Source organism: Nicotiana attenuata, unplaced genomic scaffold (assembly GCF_001879085.1).
Source record: "Nicotiana attenuata strain UT unplaced genomic scaffold, NIATTr2, whole genome shotgun sequence".
NCBI classification, from domain to species: domain Eukaryota; kingdom Viridiplantae; phylum Streptophyta; class Magnoliopsida; order Solanales; family Solanaceae; genus Nicotiana; species Nicotiana attenuata.
In genome coordinates, this window is record NW_017670923.1 from 166549 (window position 1) to 180878 (window position 14330).

The 14330-nt window shown below is 36.1% G+C and overlaps 1 protein-coding gene across 1 annotated transcript; it reads right to left on the reverse strand.

Annotated features, from left to right (window-relative positions):
* Positions 1–7075: 7075 nt before the first annotated feature.
* Positions 7076–7606, reverse strand: LOC109244507 (40S ribosomal protein S30-like). Its single transcript, XM_019411610.1, has one exon. The coding sequence runs from the start codon at positions 7531–7533 to the stop codon at positions 7303–7305; it is 231 nt and encodes a 76-aa protein (XP_019267155.1). The 5' UTR covers positions 7534–7606; the 3' UTR covers positions 7076–7302.
* Between the last annotated feature and the right edge of the window lie 6724 nt (positions 7607–14330).

Sequence of the window (14330 nt, forward strand, 5' to 3'; positions counted from 1 at the left end):
TCTGTTTGCTCCCTTTCTCCCATGACCATTATATGCAATCTTATGCTATTAAACTATTGTCCCTGCTGTTTTCTTTTAAAACAAACCCCCCCCCCCCCTTTTTTTTTGAAAAATTCTCTTCCTGCACTTCACACTACTCTTAGAGAATAGGTTCTGCCCCCTTCGTGTGAGCATTGCTTTGAGTACCTCTGAGTGCTCACTGAACTTTGACACACAAGGTTGGTATTCCACACTGCACATGTCCTGCATTTTCTTTTAAATGTCTAGGTGTTGGTATTGGCCAGGGACCCAATGGGGCCCTAGGGAGCTTTGTCGCACCTAGACCATGGCAAAGGTTGTGAACTCGAAGGGGTCGAGGTTGGAAGACTGGGCCTGATTGAAGGCTCCCTATAGAGTAACTTCTTATTTTTGTTCTTGTTTACTGTAATTCAGATGATACTGGTTTGTAATAATTTGTAAACAAACGATTGGGGTTGAATAGTGAATATGGGGGAGGGTTATGCATGCTTAGTATAAATAATGGGTAGAAAACATGCTTATAGGATTTTATTTATTTGCGCAATAGACAACTTGCATAGGACATGCATCTCATTCATTAGAGATCCTGCTTTAGGTTCTTTACTTTCAGCCTGTCATTACGCTCATCTTGTAACCACGATCAGTTAATAACCAGCAAATAACTAACAACAAGCCAAATAACTCGTCATTACTGCATTGGCATATTAGAAATCATGTTTTTTTTAGGGACTCTTCTGTGCATTAGATATCCTGCCCATAGGACTTCTCACCCGTTCGAGTCGCAGTAGTTAATTAACGTTTAGCTAATAACTTTGTTAAAATATGGCTAAGTGGTTTGAAACGTTTTCTGCAAATGTCTTATCACGCGTACCTTTATAAATCAGTATCAAAATATGTGTGTTCATTCTCTAAATAACCAGACAATGTGTAACGACGCCTAGGCAAACTTCAGGTCCGACAAGAACTGATCAATTGTGTTTCTATTAGCCTAAAACCAACCAACTTCTTTAAGTTTTAACTCTGCCATTCTTGTTTTGATTTTCTGAAGTTCACTCAGCTTTTTTTTAAACAAAACTCTGCTGAAAACGATTTTGAAATGATGCACCTACTTACTTTATTGAGCTTCTAATTTTATTTACTAGGTTACTCATCTCCGCCCAGAATCATGCTATTATTGCTACTACTTCGTTTTCAAAACCAAGTTTTAATTGCTCCTATCTTTTGAGACCTTAATTGTGTTTAAGTCATGCTATTTATGTGTTTTGTTTGAGGAGGTATATATGAGCCTTTATATGTCTACGTGCTTCCCCCCAACATGCAGTATATGTTTTGTATGTTTAGATTTTTATCCTTTGAAACCAATCAGCCTAATATCCTACCCTTTAGGATTAGTGGTCCTAAGTGCCTCCGGGACTGATAAGATGGGGGCGGGTAATAGCATGCAATAGGTAAAACGAGACCATTCCGCGTTTAATACCTTAACGGGGTGGAAACGAGTAGATATGGATATGATGACCACGCGATAACACCACATGTATAAACGATTACCGGGTGTTGTGTGGAGTGATCCATATTATGTATAAACCTAGGATCCCTTCCCTCACTTGTCCACTTTATTTTCAGAATTTCAACTACTTTTTCGCCAAAAACTTCAGCTTTTAAACTGCTTGCAACAACTATATGAAAATTTCTTCCTTTATTCAAGATTTCAAAACTGCTTCCTCTATCAAAACTCAGTTTCTTTAACTTCCTTAATCTCTTGCAACTATTATGTGAAAACCCCTTTGTATTTGTTTGCCTACTTGTTGTTTGCATTTAAAGTCACAATATGACATGGCCGGGAACCACACTAGTGGATCTTGAGGGGTGCCTAACACCTTCCCCTCGAGATAATTTCTAGCCCTTACCCGAACTCTAGTTTTCCAACTCAAAAACTCTTAGTGTCCTAATGCACTTAATCATTAGGTGGCGACTCTTCAAATCCAAAAATCCAAATCCCAAAAGGGAATAGAGTTGTCCGCCCAAATGTCGTAAACCCGATTTCGCGAGAAAAAGAGGGTGTCGACACATTCTTCCTATTGGCATCTCTTTCTCGGAAATGATTCTTGACCCGGTCACTAAGAAATTCACGAAGGTGTCCCTCATTGAACAATCGGGCTACCTCCTCTCTAAGCTGTCTGCAATCCTCGTTCCTATGTCCGTGGGTACCATGATACTTACACATTAAGTTAGGGTTCCTCTGAGAAGGATTGGTCTGTATAGGCTTGGGCCATCTAGTATCTCTAATTTTGCCAATGGTCGAGACGATACTCGAGGCGTCGACAATGAAGTTGTATTATCATAATCTGGGCGCCTCCACCGGTCCCGAGCGCCTGTCGAACCCGGTTTTGCCCATGAGTCCCCGGGAACTTTGGCCTCGATCTACTCTTCGATCATTCCGAGGTGTGTTATGCCTTGAAGTAATATGTTCGTAAGGGTCAGTTGTTCCGTTGTATTTTGGTATATCGGGCATGCAAAACTTCTTGGGAATGGGCATCGGAGCCGCACTTGGGGGGAAAGGTTTTTGTATGAATTTTTTGGCATCTAGACCCTTCAAAACTGAAGGTGCTCCCGGTATCTGGTCTACCCGGGAGTTATAAGTTTCCACCTTCTTATCGTTGTCTTCCATCTTCTTTTCTCCTGACTCGATCCTTTTAGTCAGTTCCTCTAGCATTTTCATGATTGTGGGGTCAGTCCCCGAGCCACTTTTGTCGGGCCTTTCTAGCGCTGGTTCATGTCGGGCGTTCACTGGTTCGGCAGTGTTAGGAGTTCTGTTCTGACTCTGAAGTTGAGCGATGGCGACTTGCTGAGCTTGCAGCATCTCGAATATCTCTTGGAGGTTGACTCCTCCTTCCATTCCTCATGTTTCCTGGCGTCCGGCTCGGGCTTCCCTATGTACATTCCTTACGGGGTCTGTGCCTGCGTCCGTGTTTAGAGCGTTGTGTAAACTGACATTAACTGGCTCCACGTTTGGCACTCCCTCAGGGTTTATGGTGGTACACCGACCTCTATATCGCAGTTTTCTCCGAGTACCTCACTGTCATGAGCAGGTGCGTTTTGTGTGCTAGACATATTTTGGCCTGAAATCAAAAAAAATTGACAAGAAAAAGTGTGAAGAATAACGTGTGTTATCAGAAAACTAGCACTAAAATAATCACTATTATCTTTAGCCCCACGGTGGGCGCCAAACTGTTTACCTCAGAAAATGTGAGTAACAACTAAAGATAATTTGTGGTTTTAAAGATATGTGATATATTCTAATACTAGTGATTATACAAGTAATATTAAGCTTAAGTAAGAAGAATTGGTGAACCAAATCAGTGTTGTTGGAGTAATAGGAGCCTCAAGCTTGATTATCCCAGGGACCTCAAGGTCAGGTAAGAACAATAAGGTATGAACAATAAAGTAAAGACAATAAAACTGAAGAACAAATGTTGAGCATGGTAAACAAGAAAAGCAGAGTCAAATGTTCTATTGCAGTGAATTGGATGTCCTTACAAATGATTGGGGTCCCCTTTATATATGAGGGGAAAACCCTAATATGATACATTTCTAATTATAATAAAAAAATTCTATTGGTACAGCTGTATAACAACCTAGTACGGACTTGTACTCTCTCGTACAAATCTTATCCTATAATATATGCCCTGGCCCACGTGCTCTTGGAAATTCTCGCTCTTTCTTGAGTGTCTTCGAGATTGTGCTGCTCTCGATGTAGGTCGTGTCAGGCCTTCGATCTGCTTCCTCGGAGTGAGTGTCCTTTAGCCGGGTCCGACCTCCACTTCAAGTCGCCCGGACTCGGACGCATAGCCCAATTTAAGACTTCAAAATCGGGTTCCTTGATTTTGACCGTATACATTATCCTTTTTCAATTCTAATGGTTCTATATCTAGACCATTAGTTGGTCTAGATTCCAGGGCTTTTGGGCTTGATCTTGAATCTATATTTGTTGCCACAAACGATGATCTTGAATTCAACTAGCACGAACTTTGATTTGAACTCGTACTCCTTGAATCTTTTTTTGTTCTTCGTTCTTGAGCTTGAACTTAATTTGTTCTTCGTTCTTGAGCTTGAACTTGATAAATTGAACTTGAACTTTATTATTTGAAGCTTGAAACTTGTGGAGGAATTTACAGCGTTTGGTCCACGAGCTCTTTCTTACTTCTTGTTATAACTTCTGGTGTCTTTTCTGGGTTATGAAGATCCCTATTTATAGTTGTGAGAGGGAAGAGTTATGATAAGAAAAAACTCTCTCCGACCAATCAAATTGAAGTGTGACAAGGCCGCATTTGATTGACCAGAACATGTCACTTGCACACATGGCGCGATTTTATTGGCCTTTTAATATGGCTTGGTATGCCTGTCATTTTGACACATGGCATGATCTCATTGGCTCTTCCTTTTGACATGGCGTGCCACATCATTTGACACGTGGCACTGGGCCTCTAGGAAGATGTTGGGCCTAATGAGGTGGGCTCATCATTTTAGCCCAATTAAATGGGTTTCCAATGGATTAAGACTTATTTATTTAATACATATATATTGAATTTATATAATTAATCCAATTATATTAGCCCATAATATTTATTTGGCTAATATACTTTGAATTTAAAATATAATCCAAGTAATTTTATTGGATTTGAAATCCGATAAAATTTATATACCTACAGTTGGATCTCCATAATTTTCACAAAAATTGGAAGTAATCTTTAGATATTGAACTAACTGAACTCTTGTCGGTAAATATATGGCAATTGCTTTGTCTTTATGTCTGTCTTTGTAATGAACAAAATATGGCTCACATTTTATGTGTTCATTGTACCACAATAATTGTTGGGTTTTTTAGCATTAAAATAGACTTAAAAGAGGGTGAATAGGAAATGGAGGGAAAATGAAATATTTGAGTTTCATTTGAGATTCCCTCCTTGACAAATTGGAAGAAGAAGAGGTTTTTGATGGGTATATAAGCAATCACTCTTCTTCTAGCTCTTAAAGAGTTGAGACGAAGGTAAGCCTCGTGCCGCCGTCGTCGCTCGCTCGGCTTCGGCTTCGGATTGATTAATATTTGGACCAAATTTATTTGTTAATAGTAAATATTAACATAAATGTTACTCCCTCCGTTCCAATTTATGTGAACCTGTTTGACTGGGCACGGAGTTTAAGAAAAAATGAAGACTTTTAGAATTTGTGGTCCTGAACAAGTCAAAAAGGGGCCAGAGTATTTGTGTGGTTATAAAAACTTCTCATTAAGGGTAGAATTGTAAGTTTAAGCTAAATTGTTACCAAATTTAGAAAGGGTTCATTCTTTTTGGAACGGATAAAAAAGAAAATAGGTTCACATAAATTGGAATAGAGGGAGTATTAAATATCCGTTTTACTAACAAAATATTAATATTAATATTAATATTAATTCCAATGGAATATTATTCTGTTATCCGTTTTCCGTTTTCGGTTGTGTAACTGAAAATTAACCTCCCTTTTGAATTCCCGGTTTATTGTTGTGTAAATAGACATTTATGTTTTGGCATTTATGCTATGGCCGTTTTGCATAAACAGTCATTCTGAAGAGTTGCACCTCTTCAGTTTTCAGCCCAACCTTGGCTATAAATACAAGTCCACTCTCTCAGATTTTCCATACGATTTTCTAAGTTCTCCTCCTTTCTTCTGCATACTTTTAGCATCAAAGAAAGCAACAGTAAGTGTGATTTGCTACCAAACTTTGTGTTCGCTGAAACACTGGGGGTTTGAAGTACCACTACACCAGTGTGTAATTCGCTCTATCCTGGGAGGAAATGATCCATAACCTTGGGTACTAGGAGGGGATTAAATTCCTTAAGGGAACACTGTAAATTCAATGGGCTCGGATTAACTTTTGTTTCGTTTATATTTTCTATTTATGTGTTATTTTATCTTTTTTAGAATTAGTTTACAAATACAGTTTACTAACAGTAATATATGTTGTCGTATTGAGTGTTAGTTCTCCTTGGAATATATGTTTCACACTCTTCCAGTATTACTAATTGAGGATTGTACTGCTCAAGAAACTCTTCTACAGCCTCTCTTTTGATGAATTCCCCGCGTCATATTTATTAATATTCCAGAAATAATTTTTAAGTATTCTTTGTGTGGTGCATCGAAAATTCTCAATAAATAACTTGAATCGATCATTATGTTATGCGTTCTGATTAAATGTCTGATTTGATTTTGAAAAGAATCGATCGAAATCAAGGAGCACAAAAATTGAAAGCTATAATTTAGTCAATCATAGACACAAAATTGCTTGTATCAGTCTCGGAGTACTTGCTTCTTCTTCTCTATCAATGGTTTGTATGGATGAATGAAAAGCAATATCATCAGACTATCATCAATTACTTTAAGTACTTTCGGCAACTGAATTTGATAATGATGAGAAGGAGGCGGCAATGAAATAACTTACTACAAAGCTCACACATGAAATGTGATAATGGCTTATACTAAGTTGTAAAACTTACTGTAAAGCCCACAATAAAAGTCCATTTCTCTTGTAAGAACATTCAGAGTGTCGAAGATGATGAGCTAGTTGCAGTTGGTTGTAGTTGGAGAGAATTTTTTTGAGCAAAGCTTAAGAGAAAAGCCCACAAATTAAAAGTCTTTCTTCTCTTGTAAGAACATTTTAGTATCGGGGATAATGAGCTAGTTGCATTTGGTTGTAATTGGAGAGACCTTCTTTGAGCCAAGCTTAACCTTGTTGCTATAACTTCTTTTACTTTTTCGGGCGTAATGGCTTCCTGGCCACTTAAATTTGTAGGGCTTTTGAAAGCCGATACACGAACTTTAAATTTTCCCATTTGAACACTCAAACTAGCAAAATGAGTACTAATAAATATTTTTGACCGTTGACCATGCCTATGTGAAAGCACTATAGCTGACATGGCTAAACTGTATGCAAAATCACCTTGCCAAGGCACGTGAATGGTATTGTTTTTACTTAAAAAATTAGAATTAGAATAAAATATAAATAAAAAAGAAAAAAAGACTTCTGCCCTACATTGGCCATTCTAACTCATGTATTCATAAAATTGCCTGAATTCATCTCTTAAAGAACAGCAGCAATTCTTCCAGCAACTTGGTCAAGATCACGTTGGCCATTGAATTCTTGCTTATCCCATTTCATTAACTACGGAAACCAATTGTATAATAGTGTTAACATTGTATTGTCTGGAGTATTCTCAGAAGCAACAAATTGCAAATACAACTCATTGAACTTCAGCAACTTTCTTTACCTAAAAATAAAGTCATTTCTTCATTTACTTTCTCGGATGAGTTCGGGCCCCTCTTCTTCCCGAAATCAACAACTGCTGTGACGAATCTGCGGTTGTATTGCATCCTCTTGTGAGCACGGCCGCGAAGCTTCTTCTTCTTGTCCTGTTTAGCAACTTTTGAAGTTTGCCCCCTCACTTTACCAGCACGAGCAAGTGATCCGTGAACTTTCCCCATGGTGATATCTAAGTCGCCGTTCGCCGGAGATGTTAGGAGCGTCTGGAGCTGCTCGTACAGATTAATATTGGGTATGTTTCAGGAGTTTTCTTTCTTTCTTTTTTAGTATTTAAAAATAGGACCCACAAATAACACGTGGCAAGTAATAAATAGCTTAGCATGATGTGTTGTACATGTCAGCGCAATTGATATACATGCTCTGGTAGATGTATTTATTAGTACTCATTTTGTCAAGCTTGAGTGTTCAAATGGAAAAATTCAAAGTTCGTGTATCGGCTTTCAAAAGCTCTACAAGTTTAAGTGGTCAGAAAACCGTTACGCCTACTTTTTTTCTTCAAACATTTAGTTCTCACTTTCTTTTAATGTGTTGTAGTAGTGTTTGAGAATAACTGAGGGCGAGGAATTAATAGTGGGTATGGGAAACAATATCTACTAATTTTCAAGAAATTTAAAGTTTTCTCACTTGAGATTTTGTGGGTAAAGAGCTTTTAAAGTGTCATAAACATATTTATTTGCTTCAAATTGTTGTGGGGAGAGTATTAGAGTAGTTTTGATTTTGATCATCTTGTTGGAAATAAAATTTTACGTGTGGTCATATTTTTTATTGGCGAAATACATAAACCAGCCCTTTAAATTGTTCACAACGATCAGACAAACACCTCAATAGACCCATTTACCATTTAAATACTTTAAGTGTTTATTAAGTAGACCAAGTAAACACCTGAGTGCAACAGATTATAAACGTGAATTACACAATGAAGGAAACGTGTAATTTGTATTAGAAATTTAATACATATAATTAACCAAGAATGAAAATGCATTTAAAGAAGAAAAAAAGTCCTTTCTCCTCAAATTTTTACCAAACAATGTTGTTGGCTACTTGTGCAGTTGGATGTGTGATATTTTTCGGTGGAACACATATGTTGGATCTGTCAAATTTTTCTTTGTTTTGTTCCCCTTTTTCTTATTGTTTATTTTTGTTTTATACTAATATGTCAATATTTCATTTGGTAATGTAGAAAGAGAAAAGATAAAAGCCACTTGTTGTTTTTTGAAATAAATAAGTTGTACTAAACTTCTAACACCTAGAGAACAATCAAAATCCCGAAAGACTCGGCGATCAAAGTTCCTATTTCCTTTTATTTCATTATTAGATTTGTACCCTGGAGTTCTTTCTTAACTTCTACTTAAGTTGTTGTCCAGATGTACCTCTTTGTTTGTTGTTTGATGTAATCTCAAAATAATTATAGATCTTTTATAACTATGTCTTGTTAGGTTTAAGCTTCTTAGAACTTAAAATAGAGTGAATGAGAAATAGAGGAAAAATAATTTTTTTTTGAATTTCCCTCTTTGATAAAGGGACATTGTCCCATATTGGATGAAAAAAAAGAGTTTTGATGGGTATATATATACAATTGCACTTCTTCTAGCTCTTAAAGAGTTGAGAAGAAGGCAAGCCTTTCGCCGTCATCGTCGCTCGCTCGGCTCGGCTTCTGCTTCGGCTTATTCTGATTCAGATTTGGTCAAATGATGTGATTGATTGATTAGTTTTTTGGACCAAATTTATTTGTTAATATTAACGCGATATTAATTCATCCAAATTAGATCGTTTCTATAACGGTAATTCAATTTTCCTCTGTTTAAATTTTCCCATTATAATTTGAATTTGGCGGTTTGCATAAATGGTCGTTTTATAAAACAACCATTTTGAGTTGCAACCTTACATGAAGAGTTGTAACTCTTCAGTATAACCCAAGATTTTTTTTTGGCTATAAATACATGAACTCACCCTCAGATTTTTGCTTAAGAAAATACTGTGAATTCAGTGGGCTCGGAATAATTCAGTTCTTTCGCATTTCTGGTTTTATAGCATTTTTTATTTTTGAATATATTTTTGAATACAGATTACTAACAAGTCTTACCTTATTTATGTTGAAAAATACTGTATAACTCTACTTCCTTTCAATTGACATCTCTACTTTGAAAAATTCATCAAGATTCCTCTCTCCTTGTGGGCAAGTAAAGATGATGATGAGATTATTTATAAGTCTCTCGATATTATGCAAAAACTGGTTGAAGGGGATTCGGATGAGAAAAAAGGTCTACTCGACATACCTAAATCAGAAATTAGGTAATTAGTTGAAGTAATTATCTACCCATTCTTGGATTATGGTATTACAAGTGAATTGTGGAATGAATTCAGCAAGGTGATAAAGCTTTGGACGATAAAGGATTATGCTAACAAGAAAGGTGAATATGCTAAACTACGGAATGAAGGAGGCGAATTCATAAAGCATGCAATAATAAAGTCTGAGCCTAATAAGAACCAAGTTGCCGAACTTCTTCGATTTGAGAGGTATTATTATACTTGATTAAATCGATTAAAATAGAAATATAATAACTGGTTTTCTTACTTAAATGTATATATTTGCAGTACAAAATCATATGGTAAGTTGATTTCACTTGACCAATACATGTCAAGGATGATATCATGCCAAGAGAACATATTTTACATAAGAGCAGTTGGAGAAGTCTTCTTTTCTTGTTGCTCTACCCCTTTAAAAAAATCCAACAGTGGTATCAGAGCCTAATGGGTCTTATGGGATATGTGAGTACATTCAATAGAATAATTTTCAATTCTAATTAGAGATAGAAAGAGATACGGAATTTGAGAGATATGAAAGTTTTGTATGAAAATTAAAAGAATAAAATGAGGTATTTATAGATTTAAAAAAGGGCCAAAGTGTATTTTAACAAACTTAGAGGTTATAAAATAAATTAAGGGACAGGATGGTGCTAGAGGGATAAGGAGACAAAAATAATCGTTTTTGGTTGTTGCCAACGGTTGACTAACACTCAAAATATGACTACACTAGAATAAAAATAAAAATCTTAAGGGTACCAGTTCGGTATCTAAAGGGTACCAACTTGACCGGTTATGCCGGTACTTTTTTCGGTATCCTCTAGCTATTTTAAAGTCTTCTATGCTTAATAAAATTATGAGAGATAATTTCAATCATTTTTTTGCTGCTATTTTTTTCAAAAAATTCAATAGTTGTATCAGAGCATAAAAAGAAATATCATCATCTTTATCTTTTCTTAAGGTTCTTCCAAATGAGTTTTAATTTTGGTAATGATAAGATTTGAGAGGCATGGTTGTAACGATCTTTCTTCCATTACAAAATTCCATAAACCATAGGTTTGAAAACAAGATTTAATCTTCACTTACCAAATAAATATGGAATCTTTATTAAAAAGGAAAGATTGTCTTCTTTATCACAGTGCAAATATTTTAGAATTTTAAATTAAATTACTCTAGTTTCATATTAGTAAATAAGATTTTTTGCAACAATATCCAACGTTATATATATTACAAATATATGGCTAATATCTTATTAACATGAATTTACCTTTACTATAATAATAATAATAATAATAATAATAATAATAATAATAATAATAATAATAATAATAATAATAATAATAATAATAATAATAAGTGAAGTTATAGGCTTAATATCTTTAAAGAGAGACTACTATCCTATAACGAAAAATAAAATAATATTAAATTTTTGTATATTCGTATTCAATTAAAAAATTTAAGGCCTCTTATTAAATTTGGTTTGGGCCGCTCTTGAATGTTTCACTGTTTTTTTATTTGATAGACAATGAAAATGTTCAGTGGAAAGATAACATGGTCAACACTTAGTAAAATGATTAAATCTCGAGTAAAAGAAGGGGATAAAGACTCTTTTGTTAAAGGGCTTTGTGTACTCTAAAGTTCAAGGTGTAGGTGGTGTAGGTGGTGGATCTAGCTTCTTAACGTGGTCATGTAGTAGCACTTAAGCACAGCATGCTATTATTATATCTAATTTGTGTATTATGAAGGAGCAGAGCGATGAGTAAGTTTATGAATTCTTATTTGGACGTGTACATTTATTTGTCTTTTACCAGTACTATGCTAACATTGAATAATCACATAGAGGGAGATCATTATAAATACAAAAAATATTATTGATTGTAAAGCTATTAAAGCAGTAAATTTCTCTATCAAAATATCTGTCTCTGATTCTGAATATCATTCTGTTTGAGGTCTGATAATGCTAAATTATTTGAAATACCCTACTATGAAAGTGAAAATATTACCAATTAACTAAACTATATCTCCTATTAGGCAATGTTGGTCCATCCTAATAATGAAAAATTCAATAGTGATATCAGAGCATAAAAGCAATATCACCAACTTTGTCTTTTCTTAAGGTTCTTCAAAATGAGTTTTAGTTTGGGTAATGATGGGATTTGTAGGGAATGGTTGTAAGGATCTTTTTTCCATTATAAAATTTCATAAATCATAGGTTTCAAAACAAAATTTAATCTTGATCCTTCAAAATTTGATGATGATTATAAATCATATAACTTCTTAGCCTTTAAAAAGGATATTTTTCTGAAAGAATTACAAGAAAATACACATGACTTCACACCATAACAAAAAATGGCCCATGTTTTAAGTTTTACCTGACCTAGCCCATATTGTACATATTTTGAAAGCACTAGCAAATTCAAAATCTGTGTTCTTACAACCATTGCTTCTAACAGCTATGGAGTTAAATCTGTATTCTCACAACCATTGCTTTCACTCTCTCTTCTTCTCACATCTTCTGCATATGCTTCAAGGGGTCGTCCGCCATTGCTGTTTCTCTCCCTGTGTCAACTGATTGCAATGTAAGAAAAATTAAAAAGTAGAAGTCCACCATTGAAGGCCATTCAAAGCTTTACTTTCGAAAATATGATTTTTTGAGTTTGTTGGTTGTTTGGATTGTGTGTTGTTCCAATTGATTGAAAATATCAAAAGGAGTTCAAAATTTAAATTTGAAGTGATTTGGAGTAGATTTGAGTTAAATTTCAGAAAAGACGCAAGGAAGAAGACGAAGTCAGTTGTCACGATCCCAAACCGGACCCGGTCGTGATGGCGCCTCTCGTGAAGACAAGGTCAGCCGACACAATTCCCCAAGTCAATCATTTTCCATTACAAGTTGTTTTTATACCATTTATAAACCGTTAATCTCATAATGAACATTTAAAAGAAAAATGCAGAATAATTACACAAGCCCGACATCGGGGTGTCACTAGTCATGAGCATCTACCAAGGTCTGAATACAACAAAAACAGTAAAATGTACTAAGTACAGAAATGAAAATGAGAGGAAGGAAGCGGTGCTGCGAACGTCGTGCAGCCACTTTGCTAACTCTGATGACTCTGCGTTTGAGCAACCAACACCCGCTACCGGGTTCCGAAATACCTGAATCTGCACACGAGTTGCAGGGAGTAATGTGAGTACTCCAACCCAGTAAGTAATAAGAGTAAATAAAGACTGAGCAGTAGGAAAATTTGAATCCACATTTATGTTAAACTCAATAAGTACACAGGCTGCTAAATCAGAATACGAGTCAATCGCCTCTTTTAAAATCCAGCTTTTGGTAAAAATCATTTAAAATGCCTTCCGACAGATTCAGTAGGGGTTCAATACCATTTTTAATAAAAGAGTTGAAAACCATAATCGGCCCCTCGGGCAAAACATAGTTCATAAACAGCCCCTCGGGCAAAACAGGAGTCATAAACACCTCCTAACAAGAAAATCTCAATGGAAATAACAAAAGCCAAATCAGTGATTAAGTTCCGAACATCTCATAAACCCAGCTTAAATGAAAGTTGTTTAAAAACATTTATCTAACATTTTCGACAGAGGCTTAGTATAAAGATGAGTGAAAACAGTCATTAAAATAAAAATATTCGATACAAACTCACTCTAAAGAGAAGTGAAAATCAATAAGTTCATAATTAGGCCCCTCAGGCAAACATCACTCATGTGCATGTATATAACTATCGCCCCTCGAGCTAGCCTCTCAGTCACTCGTGACTCAACTCCTACCATTCAGCGGTCACACTCAGCACTCACGCTCAATAGGTACCATATAGTAACCGTTGCGGCGTGCAGCCCGATCCATATATCGTTGCGGCGTGCAGCCCGATCCATATAAATAGTCGACTGCGCTCACTGGGGGTGTGCAGACTCCGGAGGGGCTCCTACAGCCCAAGCGCTATATCGTTGTGGCGTGCAGCCCGATCCAACATATCGCTTCGGATATATATATATATATATATATATATATATATATACCCAATCCATAGATATATATCCTCACAACCGGGCCCTCGGCCTCTCTCAGTCATTAACCTCACAATCAGACTCTCAGTCTATCTCAGTTATCAACCTCACAATCAGACCCTCGGTCTATCTCAGTCATCAACTCACGATCACTCGGACCATCAGTAAAACAGGGAACCCAGCCCAAATAGTTTTCACATTTTTAAGAAATATAGTGATAAAACCAGATTTAAACAATAACCAGGTAAAAACATGACTGAGGATATGCTTTCAAAACAAATAGAGTGAGAAAAAATAGTAAAAATACCCTTAAAGGTCTCAACAGGTCGGCACAAGGCCCCAAACATGGCATACAGCCCAAAATATAATATCAATCTCTACAACATGGAATATCATAAGGTTTCAAATCAAATACGCGACTTAACAATCGTACGGGATGGACCAAGTCACAATCCCCAACGGTGCACAACTCCACGCTCGTCATCTAGCGTGTGCGTCACCTCAAAATAACACAACGATGTGTAATCCGGGGTTTCAAACCCTCAGGACAGTATTTACAATCATTACTTACCTCGATCCGGTCCAAACTCTAGCCCGCGATGCCTCGCCCGCACGAATCGACCTCCGGATG

Excerpts from the sequence above, each read along its gene's own strand:
- LOC109244507 (XM_019411610.1), bottom strand. The coding sequence starts at position 7,533 with ATGGGGAAAGTTCACGGATCACTTGCTCGTGCTGGTAAAGTGAGGGGG.